This window comes from Eleutherodactylus coqui, chromosome 6 (genome assembly GCF_035609145.1).
Source record: "Eleutherodactylus coqui strain aEleCoq1 chromosome 6, aEleCoq1.hap1, whole genome shotgun sequence".
NCBI lineage: Eukaryota > Metazoa > Chordata > Amphibia > Anura > Eleutherodactylidae > Eleutherodactylus > Eleutherodactylus coqui.
Window position 1 is genome coordinate 205,492,781 of NC_089842.1, and position 11,667 is coordinate 205,504,447.

The 11,667-nt window shown below is 40.3% G+C and overlaps 1 protein-coding gene across 3 annotated transcripts in view; it reads left to right on the forward strand.

Annotated features, from left to right (window-relative positions):
- The window catches only part of CCDC32 (coiled-coil domain containing 32), a 31,118-nt gene extending 23,113 nt beyond the window's left edge, over window positions 1-8,005 (forward strand). For all 3 annotated transcript variants that reach the window (XM_066608664.1, XM_066608665.1, XM_066608666.1), the window contains exons 2-4: window positions 1,875-2,118; window positions 4,495-4,651; window positions 7,564-8,005. In XM_066608664.1, the coding sequence (XP_066464761.1) occupies window positions 1,896-2,118; window positions 4,495-4,651; window positions 7,564-7,696 (513 nt within the window). In that variant the 5' untranslated portion in view covers window positions 1,875-1,895 and the 3' untranslated portion in view covers window positions 7,697-8,005. The remainder of the gene's footprint in view (window positions 1-1,874; window positions 2,119-4,494; window positions 4,652-7,563) is intronic.
- The last annotated feature ends 3,662 nt before the right edge of the window (window positions 8,006-11,667 follow it).

The window sequence follows — 11,667 nt, forward strand, 5'->3', positions numbered from 1 at the left end:
TGAAGGGGGATCGCGGGGCAACCTTGCTCCTTACAACGCGAGCGCCGGCTGTTTTTTCACAGCCGACTCCCGGGCGCAAGAGCTCCGATAAGCTGCATTGCTCATCGGAGGTCTTAACCGTTCAAATGGGATCGAGGGTTGCTGTATGGTTGTCATGGCAGCTGGGGGTCTTCTAAAAGGCCCCAGAGCTGCCAATGCAGAGTGCCTACCAAGCCATGCTTGTGGCATGGCTTGATAGATTGCCTGTCAGATCTTGATATGATGTAATGCTATGGCATTACATCATGCTGCAGGAGCGATCAAAGCATTGCAAGTTCTTGACCCTTATGGGAACTAAAAAAAAAAAAAGTACAAATCAGTTTTAAAAAGTGTTACTAATTATTAAAAAAATAAAAAGTATTAAGTTAAAAAAAAAAACTTTTGTCATGTTTATAATAAATCAAAAATACATATTTGGTATTGCTGCGTCCATAAAAGTCCTATGAAAGTAGCACATTATTTACAATGCACAGAATGTCATCAGAAAAATGGCACCAATGCAAATCACAGGGTATTTTGCAAAAAAATGAACCCTCACACAACTATGTTGATGGAAAAATAAAAAAGCTATTGCGTGTAGAAAATGGTAACAGAAAATAATTTTAAACAATTAAATATCTTTGAAAAAAAATGCAAGTAGTACAGCAAAAAAAAAAAAAAAACCTATATAAGTTTGGTATCGTAGTACTTGTACTCACCAATAGAATAACGTTACCATGTTATCTTTGTTGCAGTTTGTGCGCTGTAGAAACAAGATGCACCGAAAGATGGCAGAATTTCATTTTTTTTTTGCATTTCTTCCACTTGGAATTTTATAAAGGTTTTTCAGTACATTATATGGTACTGTAGCAACCCGGGGATCATTCGCTCACATCACAGGTAGACGCCAATGGGTTAAACTCCAAATTTCTATTTATTTTCAACTTCTCAGTAATATCAGCTTGCTTCAGCACAGCACTTTATGCAAGTAAATCAACCCTATATGTCCTTTTTCATTAGGTTCAATAAACAGTGCAACTGTGATTCTCACCCACTCTCCAGGGCAGCTTCATACAGTTGTCTTCAGGACTCACTGTTTTCCCTCAGGAAGGCTTCACCCCAATCTTCCTGAGGCACACGAACAGTCTCTTTCAGCGTCCAGGTCTCTCTCCAGACCTCTTGCTCCCAATCCAGGATTCCCCCTGGATCTGTCTTGGGCTCCCACAGCCCAGGTCCCTCTCACTGGACCTCTCTGGCTTGCAGCCCACTTCACCTCTCACTGCAGCAGGAACAAACACCTTTATCCTCCTTACTGACCACACCTGTAGGTGTTTTCCCCTTGCCTCAGGCAGCAGACTGTCTGTTGCCCCCTACAGGCCACTCTCTGCAGTGCACCCCTACAGGTACATTAAATAATACCATTAAATAATACAACTCGTCCTGCAGAAAACAAGCCCTCATACAGCTACATCAATGGATAAATAAAGGAGTTATTATTTTTTAAAGGGAGGGAGGAAAAAATGAAAATAGAAAAACGAAAAAAAAAAAAGATGAGTGTCGAAAACTGATCGCTACATAACTAGATGGTGCAGATCTGGCATGAAATCCCGGTGTAAATAGTGCGCTATTTCATCCCGAAAAATTCTGCCCGCATGCAGGAAGCCAGACGAACCCCCAGAGGGGTCTGTTGAACGCCGTTTGGGCAGACAAATACCGGATTCAGAACTTTCAGTTTTCTCTCATTCAGTTCTGAGGTTGGAGCCAAAGAGCGGAAAAAAAGGATAGTGTGAATTTAGCCTTAAACAATAGGTTATTTTCTGATGGCATATTCTTGCAATTTCTCTTTTTTCTTGTAGAGTAACCTAGCACCAATAAGGATGATCGAGAACCTGGATTCTGGGGACATGGTATCCAGCAAGGACATGTGGGCTGAGATTTGCCCAAGTACTCCAGACATCCAGGAAGTGAACCCATCAGACACCTTTTCAGATTCTTTCCTGTGTCCTCATCCTAGTGAGTCCCCTCCGCATGTCACTTCGTCTCACACCCCAAAACCTTGGGCTCCATTAGAAGATTCTGAAGTATACTTAGCAACTTTAGGTCAGTAAGCAAAATTCTTTTGTGTTTTTTGACATGCCTCTAATTATTCACTCAGCATGAAGTCAAGGTAAATCATTATTAATGTAATTGTTTCTTTTGAATTCCATACTTTTGCCTCTGTTTGTATTGAACATAAAAATTCCACCCACATTTTTCTGACTTTTCACTCTAAAGAAAATCCTGTCCGTACTTAATGTTGGATTTTATGAGAGCCGTGGGTGTAACTGAAGGGTACTGCTTGGGGGATAACAAAATTTTAGCTTTTTGTCCACATAGTCAGAGGTTCATAATTTCTATAATTCAAGGTTCTTAAGGTATAAATTTGCTTACACAATAAAGCAAGTTATTTCGTTGGACATCCTGATTAAATCATACCTTTTAAAATGAAGGCATTCACATCAAAGCAGCACATAAACTGTAGGTCTGGAAGTTGGGGAATAGCAGCACATGTGCAGTACAGTTGAACTACGCTTTTTTCTGCTCCTAGCGCTGCGCTGATGACGGACCTTTACACCAGATAGTAGCAGAGAGGGGTGACATTTCGGCAGGTATGCAGACCACCAGAGATGGATTAGTTGAATGCGAGAAATGTGAATACCTTTTTTTAAAGGGTAAGTTCATGCGTAGCAGATTTTGGATCATATCCACAGCATATTGCATACAGCATATTTTGGCACAGATCTGCACCAAAATCTGCAATTAGTACTGATTTTGACCCTGACCAGCAGCAGATTTCACCCTCTCAATTGAAGAGAAGACTTCTGTTGCAGTTACTTGTCAAAATCCGCACTAATGGTGCGGATTTTCTTCTGCAGAAAATCCGCACAAATTTCGCTACATGGCATTTGACCAGGATGTCTAATCAAATCACTTTGGAAATGTGCATTACGTCATTGTTTTATCGATGGAGGCTGTTTTATAGCTGCAGAACTGATGATGGGTTTCTTTTAAAATACTACATTTCACTCAATGTATTTTTGCATAGTGCATTTGTCAAACCCAAAGGACACATGCAGCCAGCCCTTCTGCTTCCATAAGTAACATCAAAGGCTCTCAAATGAGATATTAGCTATCCTATTTTAATAACATACATTTCGTATCTCAAGAACTATAAAATGATATACAATTCAGGTCATCCAACTTACACAATTACTATGTACTTCAAAAAGGCCTAAAAAACAAACCAAAAAGCCATGTACCTAAACCTAAAAATACTATTGCAGTCAGAATGCAGGGAGGGGCAAAATCAGGTGAATTCTGTTTATGTAGTGACTAATATGGTAACTAATAAAGTGTAAATTACTTTATTGAAAAGTATGTTTTTGTGTTGAGAATCCCCCTTGTAGTGCCAGCCTACAGGGGTCTTGCTTTCTACTAAATTGCTTTCCACTGTCAGTTATCATGTAAAGTCTGCCTCCTATCAGCAGAGACACAGAGATGGATTATAGGAAGGGAGGGTGGGTCTTTGCTTGCTACTGTGTCATACTGTCCATAGTTGTCTATAGAGTTGGGAGGGGCGAGAAGGAAGAAGCTGGTGGAGGGAGACGAAGGCAAAGAGACTTGGGGTGCTTTTAGACGGAAAGACTATTGTTCAAAAAATCATTCAAACAAGCGAAAGTGAACGATAATGGTTTAGTCTAAACGCGAGCCAATGACTGAATGACAAACGATAATCATTCTCTTTTCACTCGTTGTCCATTTTAGGCAGGCATAATAATCATTGTTGGCTCATGCACTTATTGTTCGGTTTAAACAGCACTCATTCAGACCCTCTCATTCACTTATACAGCAAATGTAAAAGACTGAACAATTCTCGTTTGAACAAACCAGTGATGTTATCTGCCTGAACAAGCGAACGAGTGAACTCTGACATCATTCATTTCTTCAAACAATAAATCAGCTCATCTAAAAGGGTCCTAACAAAGAGATGTGGCTTCAGCTTCAGGTTTTTTATCTCACCTTAGCTGTTACTTATGAGTGTGTGCTACAGAGAGATAGAGGAGAAGGATCTCCTCTTTCCTGTGTGCATTATATAAGATACCTCATAGCAACTAGTCTCCATCTATCAGCTCAGGAACACTGACAATTAGATATACAGCAAGCAAAAATAAATACTGCTAAAAAACGATACAAGTCATATAATGAGTAGAAATGGTCCTGCTCTTCATATACGCAAGACAGCTTATTCTGAAAAATCAACTGAAAAGTCTGATTCCTCACCCCAGTTTCTGTCCAGAATGTGGAACATAAAAGCTGAAGCATGTTATATCGTATCTTGGATATATCATTTTCAATTTAATCTGTATTTGTAGCCACTTCACAATAGAGACTAATTAAATTTTATGGTGTGTATATTATATATTTGTATCATTTCAGAACGCAGGTTGCAGAAAATTAAAGGTCAGACCTGTGAGGTGACATCAAAGGACATGTTACTTTCTCTAGGGCAAGCAAAAAAGGAATGTTGGGACAGATTTCTACAGGAATCCTTTGAAACCGAAGCTTATATTGGAACAAATGAAATTGACAATAGGTATGGAGAACAAGACATTATTTGAGTACATTATAGGCAACTACCAAAATAAAAAAAGCCCTTCTTTACAAGATCATTCTCAGTAGGCAATCCTGCAGTGTTGCCTTCTGTTTCCCTTTATGTCATCAGGTGTCTTTCTATACCTATTCCTATATTTGATCAGTAAAGATGTTCTACTGTTTGGCCCGGACTACATTCTCTGGCTGGGGGATAGAATGTTTCACCATTGGCACAATAAGGATATTTGTCAATTAGTTGATCTCCTACGCGACATGTGCCATACATGCACAGTGCATGTTAGGTATCATAGTATGAAGCGGACTCTGAAGCTGAGCCTATTCCACACATCGTGGGTGCTGGCCTTCTTTGAGAGCTAACACCTGCCAGAAACTGCTTTAAATGCTGCTGTCTGTTCTGACAGCGGCATTTAATTGTCCCAATTGGTACTGAGATGTGCCCCCTTGATGAGATCACAGGATGTCATCTGGGTGTCATGGCAGCTGCAGGGATGCTATAAACTATTGCTTATTAAAACATGCCTATGGCACATCTTAATAAGATGCCTGTCACAGTACACTATAAGGCCTCCGTCACACGGGCATTTTTCGGGCGATTTGCGGATCGCATTACGGATGCACATCCGCAAATCGCGTGACCGGGGCCGACGATTCGCCGAAAAATCTGCAGCTAGCAACGTTTTCGGCGAAACGGCCCAGCGATGCCCGCTATCCTCCACCACAGCTGTGGCAGAGGAGAACGCTGTTCGTCCATTGAAAGCAATAGGCTGCCGGCGAGCGCGGGATGAATTTTCGGGAAGGGATTAAAAATATAAGCCCTTCCCTGAAAACCATCCTAAAATGTGTAAAAATAAAAAAGGAAAGCATACTCCCCTTTTTCCTGCAGCCGTAGTTCAGCCGCGTCCGGCTGGCAGTTCTCCTGAACTGCTCTGTGTAGTATTCAGCAGGCGGGGATTTAAAACCAATCAGAGGCAGCACTCAGCTGTCATTCAATAGCTGAGAGCTGCCTCTAATTGGTCCCTGCGCTCAGCCAATCAGAGGCAGCACTCACTCACCCATTCATGAATTCATGAATGGGTGAGTGAGAGCTGCCTCTGATTGGTGAGGGCTGTGACCAATCAGAGGCAGCCCATTCAGCAGGCGGGGATTTTAAATCCTCGCCTGCTGAATACTACACAGAGCAGTTCAGGAGAGCTGCCGGAGGGACGCGGCTGAACTCCGGCTGCAGGAAAAAGGTGAGTATACTTTTTTTTTTACACATTTTAGGATGGTTTTCAGGGAAGGGCTAATATTTTTATAACTTGATCACAAGTTCCCCAAAGAAGAAAACTAAAAAAAGGTAAAATAAAGGTTTTTTTTTTTAAGTATCAGCAAAATGATAACTTTAAAAGCCTAAAAAGCCCCCCTTTTCCCAGTCATCACATAAAATCATAAAATTGGTATAGCTACATCTGTAAGAGTCCAGTTTATTAAAATATCACATTATTAATCCTGCATAGTTAACAACCTCGATGAAAATATACACAATGCCAGATTTTTGCTTTTTGGTCACTCTGTCTCCAAGACAAAAAAGCAATCGAAAAGTATCTCAGAATGGTATCAATAAAAACTAAACCTGGTGAAAAACAAGTCCTCACACAACCCCATTGATGGAAAAATAAAAAAGTTATGGAAGATAATAGATGGTGACTGAAACCTATTTCAAAAAATGATTTTTTGAAAGTTGGGAGGAAAAAAATGTAAGAAAATCAAAAATGGCTGGTACCATTTTTTGGTACATGTAATGTAAAACTTTTGTTATTTTTTTTTTAATAGAGCAGAGAAAAAGAAAACACATCAATTCTGTCATTTTTTTACAGCATTAATCAGACAGCATAAATGACACAATACATTTTTTTGGGTGGGTCAGTACAACTACGAGCTGTAGTTTTTATTTGTACCATTTTGAGGTACATACGGTTTTTTTAAATCACTTTTATTGCGCTTTTGGAAGGCAAAAAGCACAACATAAGACTTTTGCCTCCATTTTTAAGTCTTTTTTTTAAACCCCTTAATGACACTGTTATGTACTGCATCTTCGCGGTATGTATGAAGAGAGATCACTGGGCGATCCCGCTCCATACAAAGCAGGTGCCGGCTGTTTCTTACAGTCGACAAGCGCCCGCAACAGCTCCAATAAGCCATGCTGCTCATGGAAGCTGTTAACCTTTTAAATGCCCTGACCGATGTTTGGGTGTCCCGTACAGCCCCCTTCTCCCTTCCTCAATATCGCAATGGGCGATATCACAGAAAGATAGGACATGCTGCGATTTTTAATTCTTTTTCCCACACAACAACACGTGAGTGAAAACATCACAAATGGGAAGGAAACCATTAAAAATGATTGGTTTCATAATTTGCGTTTTCACTTAAACTCGCACTTTTGTGCGATTTTATAACAATTATAAAGACACCCTAAGTAATACAATTCCGAGTCTGGTAAGCATATGTCTTTTGTATGTAGGTCCAGCTTTGTATACTTCGAATAGTTTCCACTTCAAGTCAGGATCTGGCCTTGTATAGTCATCAGAGAGTTATTACATGGGACATTTACAACCACTTGTTCTCAAATGGATGCCAATATGTCAAAAATCATTTCCAGAAATACATTAAACTCTAGAATTTGTTTACACAATGGATATTAAGCCGGAAAAAGTGTCTATAATCCTAACAAAAGTGTAACATATTACAAGTTGTCTATCTCATACTGCCCAAAATCCATTCCCTCGGCATTACACCTCCTGACATAGTTAATCACAGCTCATTACCTTTGCTTGATCTCAGTGTTTGGGCTTTTATTTTGAACTGCCTACGCCTATTGATTTCTTTCCTTTTTTTCAATTTTCACATTTTCAGCAAGCTAGAACATTTGAAGAGGTGGCTGCAGCCGGAGAAAGTGGCTATAAACTCAGAGGAAGTGCAGTGTCTAATACCTTTACCTCCCTCGATGAACGGTGAGAATGAGCAGGACTCTTCTGTTGAACAGTGAGCTCTTCCGTGCTCCGGCCACCGAGCTGTGTATCTTCTGGTCCATATAATCAAGATGTTGGAGAGGAACAAAATATATTCACCAATTGAAACGTTCGGCTCAGACGATGTAATCAGCAAAAATGTGACACTATATAATTCAGTATAATAAAAATATGGATAATGTTATTTTTACACTTTATTTGTATTACACTTTATTTAAAATGGATTTCATTATAAAAAACAAACCCCTGAAATATGTTGCTTTAGGCTTGGGCCATACAGCCACGTGATGTTGCCCGAAATTCATAGTAAAAATACTCTAAAACTACAGTTTCATTCATTCCTTTATTCAATTCCTATTATTAAAGTGATTTTTGCAGTTTTTTTGACGGATGTAGATTTTTGCCATTTTTACCCACATTATCACAGAGCAGTCTTTTTTCTTTTTCAAGAGTGGAATATGAAATTAAAGCTGAGCTGTGATCGGTTTCTATGGGCAAGAAAGACAGTTTTTCATTTAAGACACTTTTTCATAAATCTTTTCCCTACTCCTTTTTTGTATGTAATTTGTTTTAAATATTTAATGTAAGCGTTTTAATCCAGTAATAAAAATAGTATGTACATCATGTGCCCTAGCTAGGGGAATCTGCATTGAGCTTGGTTGTTCTTCAGATACGGGGGGTATTGTGGAGATTTTAAATTACTAGTATTTTTTTCATCCTATTTTAAAAGGTCAGAAAAGTTGTTTGAGATATTATGATTTTGTATATTTTTGTTTGACACTACACTGCCATAAACAGACGCGATGATGTGATCTTGTGGCTTCTTCTATTGTATACACAGCGTTCATTGAGTACTGTGTAGTGGATAATTATGAAGGTAGAAACAGTTAAAAAGAAATAAAATAAATTTGCCTTCTCTACTGGCTATCTGCCCCACTGATCTGTGACTGTATGTATATTTGCTATTCTAATGTGCTCTAAAAAGACAGAAAGCATCTGAATAGTGATGAGCGAGTATACTCGCTAAGGGCAATTGCTCGAGCGAGCATTGCCCTTAGCGAGTACCTGCCCGCTTGAGACAAATGGTTCGGGTGCCGGCGGCAGGCAGGGAGCTGCGGGGAGGAACGGAGGGGAGATCTCTCTTTCCCTCTCTCCGCTCCCCTGTGCTGACTGCCGCTACTCACAGCTCCCCCGCGCCGGCACCCAAACCTTTTGTCTCGAGCGGGCAGGTACTCGCTAAGGGCAATGCTCGCTCGAGCAATTGCCCTTAGCGAGTATGCTCGCTCATCTGCACATCTGAACAGTTATGAGGTTCTTTAGGACCACAGATTTCTTTTTTTTCATTTTTTTGTCCCCGCTTTTCAAAAGCCATAGCTTTTTAATTTTTCCATTGACATAGCCATATTAAAGCTTGTTTTTTGGGGGGAACAAGTTATATTTTTTAATGGTACCATTTAATGTACAATATAATGTACAGAAAAACTTTTTAAAGTTTTTACGTGGGGAGAAATAAAAATACAATTGTGTAATTGTTTGAGTGGTGGGGTGGGTAATTTTTACAGTGTTCAAAGTACAGTAAAAATGACATGAACATTGTTTAATGGGTCGGTACGATTACACTTATCTCAAATTTATAGTTTTTAATATTTTTCTACTTTAAAAACCAAATGCATTTTTTTCTTGAAGAATATTTGCATATTCCCTGATGCGTTCTGGGAAGAGTTGATGGAAGCAGGAGGATCACTAGGTTTAGCTGGGTCTAGCTGCTTGGAATACATCACTAAACCAGGGATGGGAGCTCCAGGTGATAATTTGCTTATTTCCGAGGGAAGTTTTAGAAATTGAATAGTCACTGTGAGCGGTTGGATCACTGGGTTTAGCTGGGTCTAGCTACTTGAAGGACATCGCCACACTGCCTGCTGTTTATACACTTAGTAAAATCTTATAGGCTAAATATTATTCTGAGAATTCTTGACTATTAGAAGTTTGGAAGTGGACATCAACTGACTATGTGCAACATGGAAGAGGATAGTAGTCATACGGTGATCTGCAACGTATGCTATATATATGTTTACAGACCTACCAGAGAAAAAAACAAACTTTACCTGCTGGAAATGCAAGCTTGTGTCTCTATTGGAGGACAAGGTGTAAAGTCTTCAGGAGAGAATAGCTACATTAACATTAAGGAAGATGAGGATTTCCTTGCCAGAGTAGAAGTAACTCTTCAGAAAGAAAATAAATGTTCAGAGGAATGGAAGCATGTGACACAAAGCAGCAGGAGGATCAGGAGTCGGTCAGCACCCATACTGCACAGGAATCGGTACCAGGCTCACAGATAGGAGAACAACGAAGAGGTACATCAAGAATCTCAGAATCCTCTTGGATGGAGAAAAAGAAGTGCTGTTGTGTAGAAAAAAAGGAGAGCACTGGTTGTGGGAGATTTCCTACTGAGAGGAACAGAGGCCGCTGTCTGCAGACCTGACACCTCAGAGGTGTGCTGTCTTCAAGGTGTTCAAATCAAAGATGTGTCTGGTAGGCTATCAGGACTCTTCAGTCCTACAGACTACTACCCATTCATACTAATACATGTGGGGTCAAATGACACTGCAGATAGCTACAAGGTCCTTTTTTGCAAAGACTTTAAAGACCTCGAAAAGAAGGTGAAGGAACTAGGAGCACTGGTGGTCTTGTCATCCATCCTCCCAGTGGATGGCCATGGACTAAAGAAATTAAACAGGATTGTAGAGGTGAACAACTGGCTACATCAATAGTGGCGTCAGCAAGGATTTATAGACCATGGAGTGAATTAACTTTATGATGGACTCCTTGTTAGGTTCTCTTTCAGGATTTTTGCCCCTCATCAGTGTGCAGTAGGTTTCTGGCTTAGCTTGTGAGAGGTCTGTGATGTGGGTCAGGAGGGGAGGTCTGACATTGATTTGAAAGAATGCTGCCATCCAATAGGTGGCGCTGCAGAGGTATTGTTCCATCTTCTTTATTTGCATATTACCCAGAGGCGCATGGATGACCTTATAAATCTCACTCTCCTTCAAGGTGCGCTCCTTAAGGATAAATGATGCCCCTCCCAACCCACATCACAGGCCTCTCACTAGCCAAGTCGAAAACCTAGTGCAGCTGTCTGTGAATGGTTTTCTGGCTTGGTTTTCAATTCCCAATCATTGTCTTAAAGACTTGTTTAAAGGGTCTGACACTGATTCGAAGGAATGCTACCATCCAATAGGTGGCGCTGCAGAGGTATTGTTCCATCTTCTTTATTTTCAGGATAGCAACTGTAATGTATATTTTGTAGAAATGTGCAAGGGAAGGTACTAGAGGGAGTTTACATTTTACCCAAATGCTTAGCTTGGGCGAGATAAATCTCCAGTCCAGGTCTTTCTTCTGGATTTCAGTGAACCAAGCTGGGTCCACTGAGTTAATCTCTGGGACATAAAAGGCTGCAAGTTCAGGCAGTCAGGGTTAGAGCCTGGAGTAGGCACATTGACCACGATGGACTTCTGCTGTTTGCTGACCATTGCTGCACGTTAGCAGTAAGTGAGAGAACAACTGTTTAGTTAGCTCCTTGATGGGCAAGCGTTTGTTTTGTTGATTGCACAAAGTTTATGTTCAGCTAGTGGTGATTGTTTTCCACTGGGTTCTCTTATATTGCTGGACATTCAAAAAATAAAGTTCTTCGGACTTTTACATGGACTGAGTGTGCCGCTGTGTCGTCACTGACCTTCCCCCATCCAGCATGCAGACATTGCTACAATATATGTGTGTACACATTATATATATATATATCACACACATACACACTCAGGAAAATTGTTCAGTGAAATTACGAACAGTACTTATAATGCAAAAGCGTTGAATACTCAGGACAAACCAACGTGGAGGTCCCTTTGCATCTTGCCCCATTGCCCTACTTTTGAGGACACTGGCGGAATTTTTCAGAAGACTCCAAAGCTTTATTTCATTGTGCAGTGTGGCC